Raw genomic sequence first — 25,801 nt, 5'->3', positions numbered from 1 at the left:
TACACAGTTTGATTTCTGTAGACTTCCTTTAAGTGATTCATGATATAATGCAAATAAACATGTTATAAGTTAATGACATAAAATCTTTCAGACTATTATTGCTTATAAACATACCACATATTAAAAATTAAATATTAAAACATAATATTTAAATGTGGAAATAAAAGAGACATGTCACTTGAGAAGGCTGGGATTTCACAAGCTGGCAGCATCATTTGGGTTATCTCAATCTCGAAGAATGGATAGTGAGGGGGTAATAATTATATGGCATGGTGATAATAATGACAATATTAGCGTTGCCCTTTATTGAGTCTTTATTGTGTGCCTGGCCCTGTATTGAGTGCTTCCTGCATTATCTCATGTTATCCTCATGATGAACTTTTGAGCTAAGTGCTATTTGTCTTCACTTTACAGATGAGAATAGAGAGGATGAATAGATTGCTCAAGATCACATAGCCAGTGGCCAAGCTTCTATTCTATCCTGGACTAGAACTCCAAGGTCCGTGTTCTCAATGATTATACTTGATAGACTCCCAAATAATGCCTCCCTCCCTTTTAGCTGGACTTGAATCTCTACTTAAGAATAAGCAAGAAAAAACTTTCTAAAATTTCCTGAAGAGCTATTAAAAAGAGAGAATCAAACCCAAGGGAGATTGAGTGGCCCTTCATGCATATTAACCCGATATGAGTCCTCATGCTACTCACAAATCTAACAATATGTTAGAATCAGTATCTTTATAACTGAAATTCACTACAATATGTAAAATGATAATAAACATTCTTGCAATAGAGCCTAAAAATACCCAAGTATCTTTTGAATTGTTTCCTGAAACACATAGTTTGAAAGTTTCCATATACAGAATATCCAAATGCCTAATTGTTTAATGTGGTTTAAGCCATAATTATCATTCATTTTCTGACATTTCAGACTTTGAAATCAAATTACATTAGAGGAGTTTTCACTCAGGACTATTCCATGTCTCTACTTCTCTGCTTTATCTTTTTCAGAGCCACCTTTATTTCTGTCTCTGATGCAGCCTTTCCAACTTATAGCTCAAACATCTTGATGATACATAGAGTCCTTTGGGAAGATATTTGTCTCTGTTTGTTATAAAGAGGCAAGGTGAAAGAGACACGGGAAGGAGACATGTTTGGGCTAGTAGCCTAATTCATGGAACCTGTAAAGAACTTCTTTGCTCTCTGATTTCAATATTTAATTAACTCCAAAGAATTACATTGTTAATGCTTCCTAATTAGGTCAACTGGCCGCACCATTGTTCTCTTCTCTCATCAAAAAACATTTGTAAGGAGCTGTGCAAGGTGTCTAAATAAAGTTAGGCAAGGGCTTTTGTACATTCTATAGATTGGACTCTGTATATTTGTAAATTATGCTGACAGGCAATCCTATAACACAATGAGCTCAAAACAGTCTCAGCAAAAATGGCCTTTTCATGTTGTCATTACACCAAAGGGGGGGGGAGGGAGTGAGGAAAGGATTATAAAGGTACCATGTTGTGTGTGAAAATAGTCAAACTCAACCTAAGACAATGGTTACTTTTCAGATTATTTTAAAGGGACTAAAGTAAATTCTTAAAATGTACAGCAATAGGATATTAATTAAATTAAAGATAGAATTAGGAAGACCCTACTGTATGAAAATGTATTGTTACATACTATAAAGTATAAGAATATTATTAAGATACAGTTCATGATTTTAGAGAGTTTGCCATTTAAAAGAGGGACCAAGATATGCATGTATTAATTATATGGGACAAAATAAATGCCATGTGTTGGAAGCAAAATTTAACCTGAAAGAACATAGTTGGATTGAATTGATCTACTAAAATGTAATTAATTCATCCAAATGCAATTTATTGAGTGCCTGTTATGTGCCAGGTCATGAGACAGCCCTTCCCATTAAGGGACGCTGATACCTACAAACTAAATTCTTGACTAATTTTTAGGATACAGAGTAGAGAATTAAAGTAGCTCAACTTTGGAGTTAGAAAACCTGAATCAAGCCGGGTCTTATCAATTATTTGAGTAACTTGGGCAAATAATTTATAATCTCTTTGTTTCACTGCAGAAATCAGAGGGTCATCTTTGATTCTCTCTTCCAACTTCATCCTACCTATAATCAAATTAATCTTCAAATATTTTTTGAATATATGGCATCCTCTCTACCTACATCCCCACTCCTAAGGCTAGCCTTCAAGGTTTGTTTATGGGTTCTGTATCCCAAACTGGTTTTGTTATCTCTATATTCTTCTTCTTCAATCTAACATAAATATTATAACAAAAGCAATCTTTTTAAAACTGACTATGTATAACCTTCTGTCAAAACTCTTCAGTCACTTCTCATTGCCCAGAATATGAAAGTCTGTGATTCTTAAGGCATTTAAGACCTTTAATGAGCTGCACTCTGCTTAGATTTTTTAACCTCACATGCCAGTCTTCCTCCATAAATACCGTGTGCCTCTAAGCACCAGTCTGTTTTGTGTCTCTGTGACACAAAATGGTATGGTATTTTGCACATACCATTTTTTTTTTTATGCCAAAGCCTAAACTATTATCCCCATTCTCACTCCACTGATTCTATCGGAAAACTTAAAACATTTTACTCTTCGTTCAACATGTTGCTCAACCACCATCCCCTTTACAGACCATTCCCTGATGATCCTGGCACAGATAATTTTCTATCACCAGTATGTGCACAGTATGTTTTGTATATCTCCTGTATTAGCACATTGCATTCTAATGTCATAATTTGTGTCTGTGCCAATTGCCTGAACAAGACTGAATGCCTGAGAAGAAAGACAAGGACTTTCACCTTTGCATCTTTAGTCCTAATGTAATGTCTGCCATGGAGAGGCTGTGCAATAAATATTTATTGTAGTAGTGAAGTCAAGGTTGGGAGTAAGTGGAAAGAACCAAGAAATGCTTTATGGAGGAGTTGGTACATGAGGTAGGCCTTGAAAAACTTCTGAAATATTTCCTGGATTTAAAAAATGTAATTTTGGGATAGTTAGTATATTAACATATTACATAAATGCATCTATCTTCATGATTCTCCCTTTACTAAATAAGGATTTTGTCAGTGAAGCTTTGTCGTTTCTATTCAAGGTGCAGTGCTTTGAGAATGGTGAGGACTTAATAAGTATGTTAATTAACTCATTTAAAAAAATTTCTTGCTAATGTCTTCTACTTAGAGGATGCCAGCCCTTGATTTCAAATCAAAAATACTTGACTTTTCACCTGGGTCATAGATGGCTATACACCAACGGTTCTCAACCTGTGGGTCGCGACCCCGGCGGGGGTCGAACGACCAAAACACGACCCCTGTGTTTTGGTCGTTCGACCCCCGCCGGGGTCGCGACCCACAGGTTGAGAACCGCTGCTATAGACCATGCCTTATAGCAAAAAAAAAAAAAAAAAAGTTTATATTTACTCTGTATATTTAATTTGTCCTGAACATGTTTAAAAACTATACGTGTTTCCCCTTGCTCTACAATGGAGAACATGTGACAACCTTGGGCACCTCACTACTATTCCCTCTAATTCTCCCTGGGCAGATCACTGAGTTTGATTGTCAAAGAAATAACTTGGGCATCTTCCCACTCCACATCATGTCCATTTCAGGGTATCAGTGATAGTTAACCTTTTAGTTATCCTGGCAGATTTCTTATCTGAATTATTTAAATGGAATTAATAATACTTTTTGGAATATTCCATTCTTAACTATTGCCCATTTTCACTTAAGTATATCATTTGAAATACAGATGAAAAAACACTGATATCTATGAAGAAATTATGAATTACAGACCTCCAGAACACAGTGAAAAACAAAAAATCTATATGGTAGCAGTCTCCTTCAAGAACAATTATTCCCTTTATTCTAAATCTTTATATTTACTAATATAAATCATTTTATTTTAGTAGCATGTCAAGGTTAGGAGCCAGGGAAATCGTCTTTGGAAGCCTCAGTGGTTTTATTCATGAGAAAGAGAACTCTGTGAAAGCTTTATATTTGCAGATCTTCACCTTGAAAAATCTCTCCATGATGAGAAAGGTATTGGCTAAATTTGAGGAGTTCATGTAGTAGCTAGACTGAGGAACATCATTAAGTGGAATAGGGTAGCATCTGAGGTATAGCTGTATAATTAGACATAGACATAATTATATGGGGATTAGGGAGGCAAACTTGGAAGGGAGGGCTGGCTGCCTGGCTGGCTTTCATCTCTTCTGTCAGAAGCTGAAGAGTTGCTCCCAACCTTTGGGACTTCTGTGCTGGCTTCTCAGCCCGCAGTCGCCCCGTCCAGATGTCCTAAAAGAAAAGCAACTTCACTGTCGCGGCACACCCCCAGACCCACGCACCTTCTCACAACTCTACCCTTCTCGGACCCTGAACCAGTATAGGCAAAGCAGGAGACGGTGAAAAGATTCCCTGATGGTGTGGTGGGGACGACCCCTTTGAGAACTGAATTTGCAGCTGCCAAAGAGTAGCCAACAAGCACCAGATTTATACGCACTTTGAAAGAAGCCCCTTCACCATTGGCTTTTTGAGCAGCGCTTGTCGCTAGGGAGCGGCTGGCAGGGCGAGCACAGGCTAAGGAGAAACCCGGGTTGTTTGTTGCAGTGACCTGGGAGAGGGGCACACGCATTCTGCACACAAACACACACACTCGTGGATAGTGGAGCCCCACGGCCCCCGCCTGGCCTAGGGCGCCCCCCAGATGCCGCTCTGGGCAGAGCAGTGGCTCCCGGCTAGCCTCCCGCCCTGGGCTCCCGGCTGCTGCCGCCCAGAGGAGAGAGACTCCTCTGCTCCGATCCCCCCGCGCCGCGCCCGCGCTGCGGAGAGCCGTGGAGGCGGCGCAGCTGGAGAGCGCGATGAATGAGTTCCCCCCACGGTTCCGAGTTGTCTGAGTTGGCGGCGCGGTGCCGGGTTTCCGGCTCTCGGCGCCCCACGCGGTCGCGGCTCCGCGGACTGCAGCTCACGCCCACGGTCGGCTCCGAGCCCGCCACGCCGGGATCCCAGGCTCACGAGCTCCTGTCCCGGCCCCAGTCCAGGGAGAAGGCGGGTGGGCCCCCAGTGGAGGCGCGTTCTGCCCGCACTCTGCGCGGCCCCTGTTGGCTCTCCATGGCGTCGTACCAGCAATCCCGGATCCAGGCTTACCTGGAGAAGAACAAGATCGGTCCCCTGTTTGAGGTAAGGCACCGTGGAGGAAGGGGTGCCCACACAAAAGCAGAAAACTCCGGGGGGAAGGAGAGAGAGAGAAGAAACGCGCAGGAGGGGCGCCCCTGTGGCTCCAGGTCACTGGCGTTGCTCTGAAAGGGCTAGGTGTTCGGGAACACAGTCGGTGGGCACTTCCCTGCTCACCTGGGCGCAGACAGGTGAGCTCGGCGGGGCCCAGCCCCAGCCTGGAAGGGGAAGTTTGAGCCGTCCGACTGTCCAGCACCTGGAAGCCACACGCCCAGGACCCTGACAGACTGAGACGGCTCTCTCTCTCTCTCTCTCTCTCTCTCTTTCTCTTTCTCTCTCTCTCTGGAATTCACACTGTTCTACATATTGGGCTTTTTAAAAATGTGAGCATTAGTAGAACCCAAAAAGGTGGAGGAAATGCTTAGCAGTGGGAAAGAACATGGTTAACAGGGAGAAAGTGGAACTGGTCCTGAGTGGGTTTTGGTAGGTGCGGGCATGTTGAATGAAATGATCAAACGGAGACATTGACATTGGTCTCTGGATGGAAGGAGAGTCCTTTGTATTGTAGACCCTACCTGGATAAGGGGAGAAAAGGGGCGTAAAAAGGTTCTGAAAACACACATACACATTTATGGGGAGACATAGCTCTGTGTTGTGTTATCGTGTCAAAAAGAATTGCTGACAAAAATACAGTAGGAGAAATGAAGAGCAGGAGGACTGGAGAAAATGAGGATGGGAGACGGAACCCCAGCACGGGCCAAGTGTCCCACCGGTTGCCAGGGCGCCGGGCGAAATCCCGAGGTGGTGCGGGGAGGGACACTCACTGTCTCCTCTCCTCTAGGTCCAGCTGCCCAGTTGGGCACCTGCGGGCTGCAAGGGACGTTGAAGGGTCCAGTTACCCTCCTTATTCCTCCTCCCAGAAAGCAGTTTTGGCCATTCTTGGGGGGCGGGGGGGGGAGGTTACATATCGCCAGCCTCTGAGTGAGGTTGCAAGACAGCAGGAGGAATAGATACCAAGAATGGAGTAGCCTTGCTAGGACCCAAAACAGTGAGAACTGCAGAGAAAACAGTAATGAGAACTAATGCCCCAACACAAAAAGGAAGAGGGGGACAAGGGCATGAGATCAGATAGGTCTTTTTTTCTGGTGAGGACGGATTTGAAGTAATCAAGACTACTTGATCTCTTAAGTTTTCCTGCCCAACTTGAGTGCTGAACTGTCTTTCAAGACGCAACTATAGTTTCTACAGAAACTCACTGTTGTGTAGAGTCATAACATCCTACAGTGTATGCCTTGATTCTTGTTTCTGCTAAAAGTGTTAGCAAAGGAAATCCATACAGAAAAGCAAAACAGAATTGCTGGAACTACCACAATTCTTTTCTTTACCTTTAGTGAAATAATTGGCATTGCTATATAAGCAATGCCGTATTTATATATATTTTTACAAAGCAGAAGCATAGCCTTTGGTGACACAGTGTATTAATTGCATCAAAAGAAACAGAAAATAAATATATTTAGAGTGTTTTTACTCTCTTAGATATAAAATACAATTTTCCAGGGAGAATAAGTGTATTATTTTTAATAGATGCTGTGTTCATTTAACATATTTTAAAATTCCAGGAGTCTCTCCAAGTGATAAAAGAGTTTGGAATATATGCAAACTTTCTACATATTAGGAAATAAATTCAACTTAATATTTATCAAGTCCTGATTTTAAAAAGATGCTCACCAGCTAGTTCTGCACTGATTAATTTTAAGTGATGTCAAAATTTTCTCATAAAATTATTAGACTTTCTCACTAAAAAAAGAATGACAAAATTATATTTTTGGGGGACACAGAAAACAGTATGGTAATTGCTTAAACCTGTATAATTTTGTTAACCAGTGTCACCTCAATATATTTAATAAAAAGGGAAAAATATGCTGCTTTATATTTTATTGATTTCTTTGATGACATTATATACACCCCCATATGCAGTGATGAGTAGTTAATTTTTAAGGATTGATATGCACTTTAAGTAATTGAAAGGGGAAAATAGGTGAGTTTTCTTTTATCAAAAGCAGGTCCTTCTGCAGTAAATTTGATCTTTATAGACCTTGGTTTTGAGAGTAGAACTATGCATACTTCACAAAATTGGATAATCTCACTAGCTTGTAGTTGCCCTTCCTTCTTATGTTAGAAAACCAGGGAAACTAGTGTAAAACAGATATGTTGTTCTACTGTTTTTCTCAAAGCTCCCAGCACTTTGGTTAACAGTTCTCATAAGGACTGCTCAAGAAATCAGAGAGGAGCCAGGAATCTGAATTAAGTAAGAGGCACACAAATGATTATTATGTATTTAATTCCAGGGCCACAGTATAAGAAACAGTGACATAAATTAAAATCTCCTTTTAACAGTCACATATTGAAATGGTTAGGTATCTCCAAGTTTTATTATCTGTGCTTTGTTGTGATTTTGTGTGTGTGTGCTTAGGTACTGCAGTTACTGACACAGGTTTACTTTAATATTGAAAATATACAAGACCTGACCTTTTGTCTTCTTTACAGACTTTGTAAATTAGGAATGTTTTAAAAGAACTTATTGGAGTGAGGCACTTTAAGGAAAGCAGTGAATGTTACTTAAAACAATAACAAAGGTAACCTACACCATTATGAGAATACTTGTTTCCTGTTTTTACCTGTATATTTTTTTTACTTAGTTGTTACTTAGTTTATTTTTTTACTTAGTTTTTTTTTATTTCTAACATTTTATTATTTGAGAACCTTACCTTATAAAGTGATGCACACATTATGGTGTTTCAAAAGCTATTTTAAAATGAATCTTTGTGTGTGTGTGTGTGTGTGTGTGTGTGTGTGTGTGTATTTTTCTGAAGTTGGAAACGGGGAGGCAGACAGACAGACTCCTACATGCGCCCACCAGGGCGCGATGCTCCGCCCATCTGGGGCACTGCTCTGTTGCAACCAGAGCCATTCTAGCGCCTGAGGCAGAGGCCATAGAGCCATCCTCAGCGCCCGGGCCAACTTTGCTCCAATGTAGCCTTGGCTGCTGGAGGGGAAGAGAGAGACAGAGAGGAAGGAGAGGGGGAGGGGTGGAGAAGCAGATGGGCACTTCTCCTGTGTGCCCTGGCCGGGAATCGAGCCTGGGACTCCTGCACTCCAGGCTGACGCTCTACCACTGAGCCAACCAGAAAGGGCAAATGAATCTTGTTTTCAGGTTTAGTAGTATAAGTTTATGCTACCTTTAAATACTATTTAAGATATTTTGAAACACTATAAAACCATGCCTATAAGTCATTGCAGTAGAGTCTTGGGTAATGATATTTTAATCAAATAATATGAAGATATAAGGTGGAAATGGTACTAATGACTTACATTCCCCCATTATTTCATATTTTTGTAAGATGTAACACTTTGAGTAGTCTATTGGCTTATTCACGGCAGGCAGGTAGGGAAGCCTGGGCATTAATTTATCATATAGGAATGCTTGACATTGCTTTAATAAATTAGACTTTGATCCTATTTACTATAGATTTCCATACATAGCTGTTTAACTGTGACATGGTTTGACTTCCACCAAAGGAGAGTATTTTTGCAACATGCATAGGCAAGATGCATAGTGTAAAATACAAGATTAATCTCAAACCCTAAGGCCAACCATTGAATAGTAAAAAAAAAAAAAAAAATTGGCAGATTTTCTGAAACTGAATAGTTAACTGGCTAATAGATTCTTATTAGGATCAAGTGATTTATTTTGTCTATATTGTAAGTAGTTTAACTTAGTAACCAAGAGATTAAATGATGTGGAAATTCATAGTATTATACATTCATTTTTGACATAGAGAAGTGTATCATTTTAGTTTCTCCCATTCCCTTAAACAAATAAAATAACTATTTGAAAATTATTGCTAGTGCATTCATATATCTTGGTTCAGGCCTGAGCATAGTCACAAGACTGTAAAATTCTAAATTATTAAAAGCAGAATATTAGGGTCTTTATAAAATCTCCATAGACTTTTTAAATTTCTGTGTACTGATGATGTGGCCAAACAAATTCACTACATTTCTCCAAATGTGGTCTGATCCAGTGGTCCCCAACCTTTTTTGGGCCACCGACCGGTTTAATGTCAGAAAGTATTTTCACAGACCTGCCTTTAGGGTGGGATGGATAAATGTATCACGTGACCAAGACAAGCGTCAAGAGTGAGTCTTAGACAGATGTAACAGAGGGAATCTGGTCATTTTTTAAAAATAAAACATCATTCAGACTTAAATATAAATAAAACAGAAATAATGTAAGCCTGACCAGGCGGTGGCACAGTGGATAGAGCGTTGGACTGGGATGCGGAGGACCCAGGTTCGAGACCCCGAGGTCGCCAGTTTGAGCGTGGGCTCATTTGACTTGAGCAAAAAAAAGCTCGCCGGCTTGGACCCAGGGTCACTGGCTTGAGCAAGGGGTTGCTCAGTCTGCTGGAGGCTTGCAGTCAGGGCACATGTGGGAAAGCAATCAATGAACACCTAAAAGTGTTGCAACAAAAAACTGATGATTGATCCTTCTCATCTCTCTCCGTTCCTGTCTGTCTGTCCCTGTCTGTCCCTCTCTCTGACTCTCTTTCTGTCCCTGAAAAAAAAAAAAAGAAAGAAATAATGTAAGTTATTTATCTTTCTCTGCGGACCGTTACCAAATGGCCCACGGACCAGTACCGGTCCGCGGCCTGGAGGGTTGGGGACCACTGATCCACTCCAAGTAGAATGGAGCCACTTTCTCACCTTCTTTGTTTAGCTCAAAGGACCTCTGCCCCCATGGTCTGAATTTGTGCTAACTTATTTGCATATGTTATGAGGTGGACTCAGATCAACCGTGTGGTTACTCATAGTCTGAATCATTCATACACTTGCTGCTACACAAGTTGCTTTTTTCAGGTACCCTGCCCCACACTTTCCAGCCACATCTGCAACCCTGAAATCCAGCTGGCATGGCGAGTATCAGGTAGTCACCTGGCAGGATCAGGAGATTTGTTACATATGAGACAGGGGAGTGCTGAGAAAATAAGTAAACGTGTTGAAAACAATGCAAACCTGTTCTCTCACTGCTGAAGATGGGAGTCACAAATATAAAAAGAAAAAGGTATATGAACCTTGTGGTATTGGAAAGGAATTGGAGGTACTGATGTGATCTCATGACTTTCAATTATAGAAATAGATATATTAGAAATAAATATAGATTTATTGTATTAACATAAACATAAATGTATACATTTATTTCCTTACTTTTTTTTACTCTGAGGGTCTAGGAATAGCAATACCCCACTAGCAATGAGCACACTTAGTGACCAGATTTTGGCTTATAAATACCGTTCTCTGTCAAGCAGAACCAGGTATCCTTGAAGAAATGGTTGATTCCAGCCTTGCGGCTGGGAAAGTACAAGATGAACTTTGAAAATCTTATTGTGCCAGAAAGTAAGAAAGTGACCAAAGAAAAATAGGTACATGTAAAAAGAACATAGAAGCCAGCTTGAAGAAGCTCTTATTAACTAAATCTGGGACAACTTAAGAATCAAAAATAAAAAACAAAACAGATTATCTTACAGTATAAAATAGGAATATTTCATTGCATAGGAACAATAATGATATAAATGAATATAGTAATAGGGAGAAATGAAAGTTTTATCAAATAGTAGAGTGCCAATTAATAAAACTAGAAAGGATAGTGGAATTAGAAAATCACTACTTGGCAACCATCTTCTTAATAATTCAGGCAAGAAACATTAATAGATGCCAAAACAAATGGGTGAAAATTCAATGAGGAATAAGCTGTTACATCATCTCTAGCATCTACACAGAGTAGTTATTAATTACAAAGAGAAAAAGTAATTTTATTGTGAAAAAACCTGGAGGACACTACTTAAATGATAGGAGAAAATGATAGCCTGTGCCACCTGTTAGAACACAATTAAAATAACATGGCATTGCTTCTGGAATACTTGTGCCAATTATGACTAACCTGAATTGAGTAATAAGAAAATATCTGATAAACTTGATAGGGAAGTTCTATTTTCCTGGAGTTTTCAAAAATGTGAACGTAGTGAAAGTCAATGGAAGTATTAAACTGAAAAAACATAACAACTACGGTAAGTGTAAAAATATGGTCCTGGGGCTGATAGTTTTGTTATGAAGGACGTTATTGGGAAAGTTAGCAAAACTTGGGGTCTCTGGATGAGTAATATATGGAATTTTTGTGCTGTTCATGTACTTTTTCTGTAAATTTAAAATTATTTTTAAAACTATATATATATATATATATATATATATATATATATATAATTTATTTATTTATTTATTTATTTTAAAGTAAGAGGCAGAGAGGCAGAGACAGACTCCTTTATATGCCCACCAGGTGATGCTCTGCCCGGCTGGGCTGCAGATCCAGACTCGGCAACTGAGGCTGGGGCCATAGAGCCATCCTCAGCTCCCGGGGCCAACTTTGCTCGAACCATTTGAGTCATGACTGCAGAAGGGGAAGAGAGGGTGGGGAGGGGTGGAAAAGCAGATGGTTGCTTCTCCTTTGTGCCCTGACTGGGAATTGAACCCAGGACTTCCACATGCCAGGCCAATGCTCTACTGCTGAGCCAACAAGCCAGGCCCATAAAAAATATTAAAAATAAAAATAAAGAGCATCTAGGAAATGAGTATTTACAAACTTGTTCACCCATTGGGTTTCTTTATATTATGTAAATAGAATTAAGGGTTCTATTAATCATTCATACATATACATTCTGAGTAAAGACAAATTACAATTCTGGTTAAGCATATGTATTTTTTTCTTCTCCCTTTCAAAATTTTATTGAAGTATCAGCAAAAATATTAAAAAATAAATGTGTAAAAGTGCTAAAACTCAAGAAAGGTACTGAGGCAGAGAGACTTGTTTCTCCTTCTGGATGAACAGAGCACTATTTTTATGAGTGGTGGCATCTCGTTTGCGCCTCTCTGTGGTCAAATGGCAGTCAGTGATCTGTAGTGGAAATGTCTTTTTGTATTTTCCGGAAGGTGCCTTAGAATTATGGACTCAATTGAGACACGCTCCTCATATCCCTCCCTCCTACCTGCTGTCTAGAATGCTCCTTTGTAATTTCTTTTTCCTACCCTTTCTTACCTCTCCCTATCCTCAGGCAACTAAGATATTTTTTTGTCGATATGGATTAGTCTTTCTTTTCTAGAGTTTTCTATGCAGTTATATTTGTTGTTATGTCTTTTTTTATTCAACATAATTATTTTGCATTCATTCATGTTGTATCATGTGCCAGTAGTTTTATTTCTTTTTATTGCTGAGTAGTATTTTGCATGGATTTATGCTTGAATGGCTGGATCACATGGTAGGTGTATGCTTAACTTTTTAAAATGTTCACCACTAGTTTTGAAAAGTGGATGTACAATTTTACATTCCTACCAACAGTGTATGAGAGTTCCATTTGTTCTGCATCCTTGCCAAAATATGGTGTCACCTGTCTTTTTAATAACAGCCATCCTTACAGGCATGTGTGGTATCTGATTGTGATTTTATTTTATGTACCCTTGATGCCTGGTGCTGCTGATAGTTTTTCATATGAGTATTTGCCTTCCACATATCTTTAGTGAAGTGTCTATTCAAATATTTTGCCCATTAATCTTTTAAGTAGTACAGACGTTCATGTACATCCTCATCCCTCCTGACCATCCAGAGTACAATTGATTTATTTTAAAAATGTTTAAGGCAACATTAAAAAAAGGCAAATGTTTGTTCTTATTGTTTCCATAAGTTGGTTATCAAACGAACATGATTATAAGTTAATAAAACTGTAACTGGAACTAATTTCATTTTTTTAAAATAACTCCCTGGGATCAGCAAGCATGAAATAAACTCACTACTCAAAGGGTTAAATTTTAAAAAACCTTTTTTTAAATTGCATTAGTGTGATACTAGTTAACATAATTATGTATACAGGTTTCAGGTGCCCAACTCTGCAACTCAGCTTTGCACACTGTATTGTGTGCTTACCCTGCCACAACTCAAGTCCTCACCCATCACCATTTATCCTCTTTTCCCTTCTTCATCTCCCCCGCTCCCAGCAATCACCACACTGTTGTCTGCATTCATTCTTCTATTTTTTCCTTTTTTATTTTACCAGTCCACCTCCCTGACCCACCCCTCCCACCCTGGGCAGCTGTCAGCCTGCTCTCCAACTATGCGTCTGCCTCTGTTTTGCTTGTTAGTTCATTTTGTTTATTGGACTTCACATATGAGTGAAATCATATGATACTTGTCTTTCTCTGACTGGCCCATTTCACTTATTGTAATGTTCTCCAGGTTCATCCATGCTGTTGCAAAAAGTAAAATTTTCTTCTTCTTTATGGCAGAGTAGTATTCCATTGTGTAAATGTATCACAGCTTTTTTTTTTTTAATCCAAAATTAAATACTACATCAATGAGTGTTTGGCAGAATAATTTATACCTTGAACAAAAATTTTTATTTTATACACATATGTTCCCAAATCTGAGGATCTTATTTTGTAATTTTCTAATATTTTAATATGCTAATATTTATAATATTGGGATGACATTGATTAATGAAATTATAGGTATTTCAGGTATACAGTTCTATAATACATCACCTACGTATTGTATTGTATGTTCACTGCCCCAAGTCAAGACTCCTTCCATCACAACTTATCCCTCCTTTACTCTCTTCCAACTCTCCCCTTCCCTCTTGCAATCACCATACTGTTGTATGTTTCTATGAGTTTTTTCTTTGCTTAAACCCTTCACCTTTTTCACCCAGTTTCCCAACCCCTATCTCCTTTGATAGCTGTCAGTCTGTTCTTCATATCCATAAACCTTTTTGTTTGTTAGTTTATTTTGTTCATTATATTTCACATATAAGTATACTTGTCTTTCTCTCACTGGATTATTTTACTTAGCATAATACTCTCCAGGTCCATCCATGATGTTGCAAAAGATAAAATTACCTTCTTTTTTATTGCTGAGTAGTATTCCTTTGTGTAAATTTACTACTACTTTCTTATCCCCTTATCTACTAATGGGCACTTGGGCAGCTTTCAAATCTTGGCTATTGTAAATAATGTTTTAATGAACATAAGGATTCATATATTGTTTCGAAGTAGTATTTCTTATTTCTTTGGATATATTTCCAGAAGTGGAATTAGTGGATCATAAGGCAGTTCCATTTTTAATTTTTTGAGGTAACTCTATACTTCTTTCCACTGTGGTTACACCAATCTGCTTTCCCACCAACAGATTCCCTTTATTCCATGTCCTCATCTGTGCTTATTGGTCGTTGATTTATTGATGATAGCCATTCTGACTGGCATGAAGTGGTATCATATTTTGGTTTTAATTTGCATCTTTTTGATAATTAGGGGCATTGAGCATCTTTTCATGTGTTTATTGGCCATCTGTATGTTTTTTCGCAGTAGTGTCTATTGAGGTCATTTGCTGATTTCTTAATTGGATTGTTCTTTTGGTATTGATTTGTATAAGTTCTTTATAAAATTTGGAAGCTAACCCCTTATCAAATATATCATTGGCAAATATGTGCTCGCATTTAGTGGGTTTCTTTTTAATTTTGTTGATGGTTTCTTTTGCTGTAGTTTGTTGTAGTCCCATTTTTTTATTTTTTCCTTTGTTTCTCTTGAGTAAGGAGATATATCAGTCACAGTGTTGCTAAAAAATGCCTGAAATTTTATTGCCTATGTTTTCTAATGGGATTTTTTATGGTTTTGTGACTTACTTACCTTTAAGTCTTTAATCCATTTTGAATTAATTCCTGTGTATGATGTAAATTGGTAGTCTGGTTTCATTTTTTTTTTTTTTTGCATGTAGTTGTCCAATTTTCCCAGCACCATTTATTGAAGAGACTGTCTTTACCCCATTGTTTGTTCTTGCCTCCTTTGTCAAATATTAATTCACATAAAGGCATGGGTTTATTTGTGTGATCTCTGGCTTGTTCCATTGATCTATATGCCTGTTCTTGTGTCAGTACTGTGCGTTCTGATTACTATGGCCTTGTAGTATACTTTGGGTAGTGTGATACCTTCAGCTTTGTTTTTCTTTCTCAAGATTACTGAGGCTATTTGGGGTCTTTTGTGGTTTCATATAAATTTTTGGAATATTTATTATGTCTGAGATATGTCATTGGTACTTTAGTACGTTTACATTGAATCTATAGATTTAAATTAGTATGAACATTTTAATGATGTTAATTTTTTCTATCCATGAATATGGTATATGCTTTCACTTATTTGCATCTTCCTCAATTTCTTTTCAGAATCTTATAATTTTTTGAGTACAGGTCTTTTACCTCCTTGGTTAAATTTATTCCTCAGTACCTTATTTGTTTATCTTTTTGTTACTAATTGGAAAGGAGGAAGTGAAACTGTCAGTATTCACAGATGACATGATATTGTACATAGAAAACCCTAAAGATTTCACCTATAAACTACTAGATTTAATAAATGAATTTGGCAAAATAGTGGGATACAAAACAAATATTCAGAAATTGGTTGCATTGTTATACACCAGTAATGAGTTATTAGAAAGAGATGTCAGGTGCAGTTTTAAATGTGTGTTGAGGTATTAAGGTATCCGTATTATAAGCCAGGGGGAGAAAAAAGCACAAGGGTGGTAAGGTTTCTGTACTTCACTTGAACTGGTAAGTTGATGACACCTGTAGATAAATTGTGTATGTATAACTTAATACCTAAAGCAACTGCTAAAAATATATATATACAAAGGGATGCCCTCAGAAACTACAGACAAGTCAAAATGGAACTCTAAAAATGTTCAAGTAATTCACAGGAATAAGAAAAAAAGAAACAAAACAAAAACCAAAAAACAGAACAAACAGAAAATGAGAAATAGTATGGCAGATTGTAGCCCAAATATGTCAGTAAATTACATTAAATGCAAATGTTCTAAATATACTAAATAAAAGACAGCGAGTGGATTGAAAACCATGACCCAAGTCTGTGCCATCTCCACAACTCCCTCTTCAAATAAAGAAATAAGCAAGTTAAAATTAAAACAATGGGAAAAGAGATGCAAACATCAAAAGAAAGCAGGAGTGATGTCAGATAAAGTAGACCTGACAGGATAGAAAATTACCAGAGACAAAGATTGTCATTATATAACAATAGAAGGGTCCCTCCACCAAGAAAAATAACAATGCTAAGTGTGAGCACTGAATAGCAGAGCTGCAAAATCTGTGAAGCAGAAACTGATAGAATAAAAAAGAAAAATAGACAAATGTATAACTTCTATAGAGTTGAAGATTTCGGAGACTTCAGAACCTTCTTTGACAATTGATAATACAACCAGATGGAAAATGAGAAACACCACAGAAGAACTCTGTAGCACATCAACCAAGAGGACCTAGTCAACATTTGTGGACAGCTCCATGTAACAACAGCAGAATACACGTTCTTTTTTAATGTCATAATATACACACACACACACACAAAGACCATTCCAACATAAACCTCAATTGAAATCATATAGGATGTTTTCTCTATCACAGATATGATTTCTCAATCAATATCACAGATATTGATTTCTAAACTAGAAATCAATAACAAGAAGCCAGGAAAGTTTCCAAACACTGGGAAAATATACAGTATACTTCTAAGTAATCTACTAAAAAATCTCAAGGAGATTTATAAAAATACTTTAAACAACGAAAAGGTAAATATATCAAAATATATGAGATACAGCTCAAGTAGTGCCTAGAGGGAAATTTACTGCACTAAGATGCACATGTTAAAAAAGTGGACCGATGTGTCTGGTATGAATAGGGGCCTGCTTTCTATTCCTTTTTTCTGTGTCCTCCTACAGTGGAGGACAATCTGAATGATGTGTTAGTAATAGTAATCAGCTGATAGTCGGTACTTGTTCATATATTATATCATGTATTGAATCTAAAGGTAGATCTGAAGCTCTTGAAGGTTATAAATCTGAGTAGATACCTGTTGAATTAAAGCATTAAATTGTATATATTTTTCCTTCTAAGGAGAAAAACCCATTGGAGATAGAACCAGATTTAAAATAGCATCTTAACATTTATTTCTTTAAAACCTAGAGCAAAATCTCTCCTATCCCATTAATTAGCCTTTAGGTACAGTGAATAACTTTTAATTATGCACTTAAGTGAATTAACCTAATTTAATTTACTTTTAGCCGTATTTTCTCTTTTTTAATATCCTCTTTCTGGAGAGCGCTTGATGAATTAGTTCACACCACTGTGCAAGGCTTAGTGCATAACTTCCCCCCGTGCATTTGCATTTAATAGAGAGGAAGATGCATGACACAGTAACATGGGATGAGACAGGTGACCTTTAGTAGTAACTCTGTTTTAGTGATCTTTTAAGGTCTGCTTGACTCAGAGCAAGTTACTTGAGCCCTGGGAACATCCATGCCCCAATGTGTATAGTAACGCCTAAGGGGTATATTATGAGGAATATGTGAGATGAAACAAAGTCTAAAGAACCCAGTTCAGTGCCTACCACTTGGCGAACACCCAGTCAATGTTGGCTGCCATCACAATACATGCTACCACTATTTCTCTTTTCTGTCGATATTACAGTAATACCTCGGTTTTTGTTGACTTCAGTTATCGTCTGTTTCAGTTTTTGTTGATTTTTTCCCCGCGAAAAATTTGTCTCGGATTTTATCAGCATGCCCATGTGACCCGTCTGCTAATTTTGCGAAAACAAAGGGCGACCCACTTGTTTTCCTGCTCAGTGTAGCATTGTTTCTTATTGTGTGAGCACCAACTCACGTGTCTAGCCACACAATTTCATTGCTTTCTAGCGTTTTTGTGCTTTTTTTTATTGATTGTGAGTGCCAATACTACAATTACATGTAAGTGATTACTGAGGACAGTAATTGGATTTACATTGATTCATATGGAAATAATTGCCTTGGTTTTAGTCGGATTGGATTTTACCGATTGTTTTCGGACTGATTGTCGATGAAAACTGAGGTATCACTGTAATACCCCAGTGACAGAGCCTGTGGAGAGCAGCTTTGGAGGATTGGCCTTCTTGCATCCTGAGATTAGAAGAAACTCAGTGTATGCATCAGCTCTTTTTAGGTTGTAGCTCTGGTACCTCTGAAACAGCATAGCAGTGAAGGTGTCAAGGAGACAGCACAGCAGAGTGTGTAGGGAGAGTGTGTGTGGTCACTGTGGGGCAGGCGAGGCCTTGCTTATGGCTATATCACAACACTGACCATATACTTTGGCAAAATTTGGAACCTTTATTTGAAATTAGGAAACAACCTGGAATATATTTTATTATTTCAGAGAAGCCACCTGGAGCACTCACAACCTCCACTCCTTGTCACTCTCTATGATATGATTTTCTTTGTTTTTCTACATACTTCTTATTGTTATTTGATTTTACCTCATTGGATTTTTAAAAATTTAGTTTATATTCTCTTTGCCTTTTTTTTTTTTTTTTGAGAAGAGGGGCAGATAGAGAGACAGATTCCAGCATGTGCCCTGACTGGGATCTACTTGATGACCCCCCTCCCCCCTCCCCCATCCGAAACCAATGTTCAAATCAACCAAACTATCCTCAGTGCCCAGGGATGACACTCGAACCAGTGGAGCCATGGCTGCAAGATGGGAAGAGGGAGAGAAGGAGGAGAGAGAGGAGAGAGAAGCAGATAGTTGCCTTTCTTGTGTGCCCTGACCAGGGATTGAACTGGGATGTCTGTATGCCAGGTCGATGTTCTGTCTTTTGAGCCAACCAGCCAGGGCTAGTCTATATTCTCTTTATTCCACTAGACTATAACTCCTTAAAAGCAGATATTTTAGTCAGTTTTAACCACTTATATCTTCATGCCTAGAACGTGTCTGGGACGTAGTAGGTATTCTACTAAATAGTTGTCAATACATATATGAATGAAAAAAATCAGGCCCAGCTTGTCACATCTGAAAAGTAGGGTTTGTGTATAAATAAAAATTTGCACTAGGAACATGGAAATATCCTTAACAGTTTATGAGAGATTTCACTTTTTTGAAAATTCATTTTGACACTATTTTCTTTTCAGATGTTAAATTCTTTGGTGCATAATGTTTGCAACTTCATTTCCATTCCTTCGGTATATATACGATACATATTATTTGGGCGCTATATTACCTACAAAAAATATAAATCTAAGTAAAACACTTCCTGTCCTTAGAAATTCATGTGTATTTATAACAGACTGATATATACTTGGGGTACTTTCAACTATTCTGTTCTCATAATTTTACAAAAGCTACCTTGGTTTTCTGTTTATACACCCAGTCCATCCTCATATTCATCAGAGTGTTCCATCATTCTAGTTTTAGAGGTAAGCAGCTCACATTTGAATTTCAAATTTAGAGATCAGTTTTCAAGAAATTTGCCAGAGAATCAAATATGTAAACTGAATAAAGTGAAGGGCAGATTTGTTTTTGTTGTTGTAGTTTTTGTTCCTGAAAGTTCTTAACAAAAATAAGACATGAAAACATAAATTATTAAAAATATTTAAATGACCTGATTGTTGGGTAGTGTTCTACATGAAATATTCTGATAGTTTTAGGTTGTAAGTTGTTTCTTTAACATAAAAAAGAGGAGTTCCTTTTTGAAGTGTAGCCTGGAGCATTAGAGGAGTATATAATTCCTGCTGTTCCTGCGCTGTTTGAACATATTGATCAAAATTCATAGTGACAGGCTATGAATTGAGAATGCATTTGGTTTGTCTTGTCCTTGAAATACCGTATCTATATGTGTGGAGTGAACTTCATTACATAATCTTTATTGTAGCTGTTTTTGAGCTATTACTTTTAATTTAATGTTCTAGAAGATCTGGTATTGTTTTGGTAACTTCATTTTTTTTTCTTTTTAAGTTTTGTTTGTAGAATTTATAATCATCTTAGTATTATATAAATGGTAATCTAAACCAGCTACAGTTTATTAAGCACAGAATATTATTTTATTCTGACCAAAAATATTTATTGAGACATTCCCTAGTATCTTTCCTCTTAATGGCATAGCAAGGGTATGAAAAAAAAAAACCACACCGTTAAATATACACAGAAGAGAAATACTCTATTTCAGGGAAGCTTGTACAAAAGTCCCAGCTTTCACAACATTATTCTAAGTCTAACCCTTATTTAACACTCGGTTTAAGACTTTGAAGTCTCTGTATAGTTTGTAACATCCCATTGCTATGGTTCACAGATTGGTAGGGAATCCAAGACAGATCAGAGTCAGTAAGATCATCAGTAGTTTGGTTTTGAGAAATAATACTTGGGAAGAATTCATGAGGGTCATATACATTGAGTTCTCAAGTTATTAACAATGTATTTTGGATAATGTTAGCTGAGCAGTGACTTGGATACCCAAAAAGAAGGAAATCCCTTCACTTTGTATTTATGCCATTGGATCATAATTTATACTTTTATGGAAAATAACTTAAATTTTTTCTGAAGTAAGCATAAATATAAATATATCTCATGAAGTCACCCACTCATGATCTAAACAATTTAGGTACCTTATAGGATATATTTGAATGATCTGTTTCTAGTTAATACTTACTCTCACTGGCTTTCTTTCTAAAATTATTTGGCTCTTTCTGGATTTAAGGAATTATTTACAGGATGATGATTTCTTTTCCAGGATGAGTCATGAATAGCAGAGATGAAGCTGCCTAACAGCTGCCTGTGTCTCAGGGCCTTTGCATGATCTATTGCATGATCTATTTTCTCTGTGCGAAAGTTTCCCCCAACACCTCTTGTGTCTGCAGTCTGTGTATATAGTTGGCAATACTTCTGACCAGAAATATTTATTGAGACATTCCCTCTCGCCATTCAGATTTAAAGTTAAACATTTCATTAGAGGGACCTCACAGACAACTCAGTGTCATCAGTTCCCCCAGTGGGCCTCCGTCCTGCCCCACTGTTTAATTGCTAGCACTCATCAATCTGTGGCATGTTCTTACTTATTTGGTCAGTGTTTTGGCTCTCCCCATAGTGTAACCTCCACATGGCGAGGGGTTTGGTCAGTCTTGTGCTTTGGCACAACTCCATTTTGTTCAGTAGCTCATTTCCTATAATTGACTGTTCGTTTTTATTTCTCGTACTTGACATTTTTCAGAGAGTGAAATAAACTTTTCCCCAGATGGGATATTATGGAGCCATTAAAAATATAGAAAGGATAAATTCCACATTATATTGCAGTATTATTATAGCTATGTAATATACACAAAAATAATGGAAAATAAGAATGGTTTATAGCTTCTTATGAGGTACCAGGTTAATGGGCTATTTTTGCTCCCAGAACCCACTGTTTTCCTAGCTCTGTATTACTGCTATATTGGTTTTAAATGGTTTGGTCCAGAGTTCCCTACTGACTCCCACATGACTAGTGTATTTGCATATTAATGCTGAATTTCTTGTCATTTAAACCTTATGGAGCCCTTGCCGGATAGCTTAGTTGTTAGAGCGTCATCCAGGTGCACAGATGTTGCCGGTTCGATCCCTGGTCAGGGCACATACAGGAATAGAATGATGTTTCCATCTCTGTCTCTCTCTTTCCTGTCTTCTCTTTCTAAAATGAGTAAATAAAAAATATTTTAAAAACCTTAATGGGGATTTTTGGCTGAGGTTAAGAAACCCCTAAGTTAGAGTAGACCTGATCAGAAGTGTTGGTGAGAGGACAGGTAGGGTGGGAATGAGCCTTGGGGGAGTAAAAATGGCGCCCTGGGGAGGTGGACAAGAAATGAGTCAAATATTTCACATACAGACCTACTGTCACTTTACTCCCTCTCCTTTTAAAACTCTTTCAAAGAGCTAAGAAAAGAACCCCACAAAATTGTGGACTTTACATACTACCTGGCTTCACAAGCCTCGTGCTCTGCCTGGGCTGGATTCAACTGCCCTAAGCATGAAGGGAAGTGAAAGTGAGGCGGCCTCAGGAAGGCCACCGGGAGCATTGTAAAGCAACAGGGTACATTTCACGTGGCTGCACCATCACATACCGACAGCTGTCTACAAGGCATCTCCTGTTGCACAGGTATTTTTGAATGGGTACTGTTTGAAAGACTTTTCATGTAGATTATCTTACAGGTGCATCAAACTCAAAAGGAAGCCAAAACAACACAAGGTGTTCCACTCTCCTTACCTCTTTGTTTCAGCTACAGTTTAACAATTCTCCCCAAGGCTCAGATTGCGTTCTCACCTTCCTTTCCTTAAGTGTATCTGGTGAATTATCAGATCCTTTCAGTTTGTTCTCTGAAATGCCCTTTGTGTTGTTACTTTCTTGCTCTAGTCATCATTGCCAACTCAATCCTGGCAATCACAAATGCCATCAGATTGTCCCACTCTGATGATCCATTCTACATCTGGCTGACAAATTAACTGTTCCAAGCAGTGACATTTATCATGTCATTTTTCCTGCAAAAGAATAAATATATACTGTTTCTCCACCCACCAGGGCCATGCTTCTTGAGTATGCATTTATTATAACAAATGCTAACTGTGGACAAAATGCAAGGTTCATTTTCCCACACAAGAGTTTATTCACTGAATGGGGCAAAAGGAAGGAAATGATTAAATTATAGCATGTGGATCATAGTGGTTTTGCATGGATTAGTGACATAATTACTAGGCTAGCTATTCACTGTCACCACTTTGCCAACCTCATCATTTTACTGATTTTCTTATCAGTCCACTGGATGTAGGTGAGTAATCATCCACGTACCCTGGTTGTTGAGGACTGGAATATCTAGGACTTGCAGATACTTTAACTTGGTGATTGATTTCATCTTGTATGGTACATTAGCTAAGGTTCATATAAATTTTAAAGCTAGTTAAACTGTAGAGAATTTTCATGCTTGTGTTTTATCACATTTTGCTTTGCCTCCAGTTATCCGGGAGGATGAAGTCACAGTCCTGGGCCACTGAGGATGCAAAGGTTTTGCAACACTGAATTATGGAATGAATTCCAAACTAGTGTGGCATTCAAGGTCCTCCCAAATCTACTTAACTGTACTTTTTATTGTCCCCACATGCTGCCTTCAGTGTAGCCAGCTTAGCTTGTTCAATTTTGCTGATACATATAATGTCAAGTCTGCTTGATATTCTGTCAACATGGACTATTTCCCCTGCTCAATAATGTCTTGAATGAGGTCCCTTGGAAAACAGGCTCAGAGATGGAGATTTGCATGTACATTTATGAGATCAGCACCTTGAGGGGAGTGAGGGAAGAGGGTTGGAGTAGAGGAAGAAGTTGACAGATGAGGCAGTTACAACAGAGTCCTCAGCCAATCACACAGATAGGACCACCTCAGGAGCTCAGGCATGGGGAGGCCCTAATGGGTTATTCCAATGGAGGCATGGTAGTCGGGCTTTGTACTCCAGCCATGAGAAGCAGGCTTTCTCCAGAGAAAGTACATGACCTTGGGGATACAGCTGACTTTGGTGGAAGAACAATTCTGGAAGAGGCCTCAGGTAAGAGACTTCAAAAAAGCCAACACTCTTGGCAGTTGTCAGAATGAGTTTTTATTTCTAAAGGAGGGATCTGGGCACAAATCCCAGTATCTACTTTATTCCCCTATCCAACTATCAAACACTTATTAGGAGATAGTTCATGTTTTGCCTTTTTAATTATATATTTTTGGCTGCTCAAGCTTCCCTAGATTTTCCTTTGCTGTGAACTACTGTTGCACTGAGAGGCTGGGCCACTCATTTTTGTGGTTAACCACATCATTACTTAACTACTTTCTGAGTTATGCCTTGTCTAACTATGTTGTTGGCTTTTTTCCCCAACATTTCTTCAAGGCTCTATCTTGTACTGTGTGCCTCCTAAGAATACTTGCTGATTGAATAAATGCATGTAAAATATCATGGTCTACAGAAATACAAAATAATCTTAGCTTTATACACAAAGCAGAGGAAGCCTTTCCATTATTCCTAACCTTTACAATGAAAATGCACAAAGACCTTAAAAGATGATCCACAAAAGTAAAATGAATAAAAATCTATAGTTGGTTTTATGAGTCAATGGATTCCCCTTTCTGTGTATGTAAACCAGACTGGTTTGAATTTTCTGTTCTTTGTAGCATCAGAGGTCTCAGTTATTTGAGTAAATAAAAATACAAATTTGTATAAAAAAACAACCACCTTATTTTCACAATGCCACTCAAATCATGCAAGCCTAAGAAAGGTGCAGCTAAAACAAAAGGCAGCCTATTTCGTGTAACTGTTTTCCTTCTTTCTCACATGTTTTTTTTTCTCCTATGCTGGTTTGTATTGACTAAGTAGTAAGTATTATTCAATAAAATCATACAGTTGGTTCATAGTAATTGTGAATTTGATATATTTTTATTAGCACCAAGGTTTTATTTAATACCTACCAGAGCCTACATCTGCTTTTCATTAACATAAAGCAAATGCACCACTGAGCTAAAGCTTGATAAATTGGTCATTTTTACTCTGCTTTGACTAGTGAAGTGCTATAGAATCTACACCCATTAGTTTACTTTCTTCTGTCCTTTAATATACTTAAAAAATGTGATTTTGGAGGACCACCTAGCTCAGTAAAGTCATGGCTCAAAGAGTCTTAGAATGCCAGCTCTGGGAAGCGGCACAAGGAGGTCTTGCCACAGCTACTCCCTGGGTGGGACCAGGAAGTGGGCTTAATTAGGATGGAAGAAAAATTTCCATTTTGATTCTAAATGTGCATCTAGAAATAGACTATGTTATGTTATTTATTTTTACTTAGCCTGATTTTTTTTACTTTTTCTTTGTAGAGAGCCTTATCATTTGTAAAAATGGCAAAGTTGTTTCTTTGTAGTCATTACAGCTTTTCTTTCCTTTTTGGGGGACTCCATGTGATGATATGATGACTAACTATAGTGAAGAATAGGAAAAATGACAGGTTTTTTTTTCAATCTTGATGGCTTTTATGCCTTTTTCTGGTCTTACTCTCTTGGCTAAGATCTCTAATGCACTGTTGAATACTAGTGGTAATACTTCATATATTGTGTGTGTGGGTCCTGATTTTAAGAGGAATGATTACTGTAATTTTAGAAGTTTTTTTGGATGATGCCTTTTACAAAGTTAGGAAAGTTTACTTCTCTTAATGTTTTGCTAGGCTACTTATTTATTTATTATTATTATTATTTATTTATTTTTAAGTGAGAAGCGGGGAGGCAGAGAGAAAGACTCCTCCTGCATGCACACAACCGGGACCCACCTGCTCCATTACTCCAACCAAGCTCTTCTTAGAGCCTGAGGCAGAGGCCATGGAGCCATCCTCAGTGCCCGGGGCCAACTCGTTCCAATTGAGCCATGGCTGCAGGCAGGGAAGAGCGAGAGAGAGAGGGGAGGGGAGAAACAAAATGGGGAGGGGTGAAGAAGCAGATAGGTGCCTTTCCCATGTGCCCTGACTGGGAATCAAACCTGGCACATCCACATGCTGGGCTGACCCTCTACCATTGAGCCAACTGGCCAGTGCCCACTTTTCCCAGTGTATATGCTATTGTTCATTATTTCAACTCTCTTTCTTTCTCTTTCTTTTTTG

General features: G+C 38.1%; 1 protein-coding gene across 1 annotated transcript in view; it reads left to right on the top strand.

Annotated features, from left to right (window-relative positions):
* Positions 1-4,891: 4,891 nt before the first annotated feature.
* C3H8orf34 (chromosome 3 C8orf34 homolog) overlaps positions 4,892-25,801 on the top strand; it is a 129,582-nt gene continuing 108,672 nt past the window's right edge. The window contains 4 exon segments of the mRNA XM_066372442.1: positions 4,892-4,934; positions 4,937-5,026; positions 5,029-5,124; positions 5,127-5,206. Of these exon segments, the coding sequence (XP_066228539.1) occupies positions 4,892-4,934; positions 4,937-5,026; positions 5,029-5,124; positions 5,127-5,206 (309 nt within the window).

The sequence above is a fragment of the Saccopteryx leptura genome, chromosome 3 (assembly GCF_036850995.1).
Source record: "Saccopteryx leptura isolate mSacLep1 chromosome 3, mSacLep1_pri_phased_curated, whole genome shotgun sequence".
Classification (NCBI taxonomy): domain Eukaryota; kingdom Metazoa; phylum Chordata; class Mammalia; order Chiroptera; family Emballonuridae; genus Saccopteryx; species Saccopteryx leptura.
This window is presented reverse-complemented; position numbering and strand designations above follow the sequence as displayed.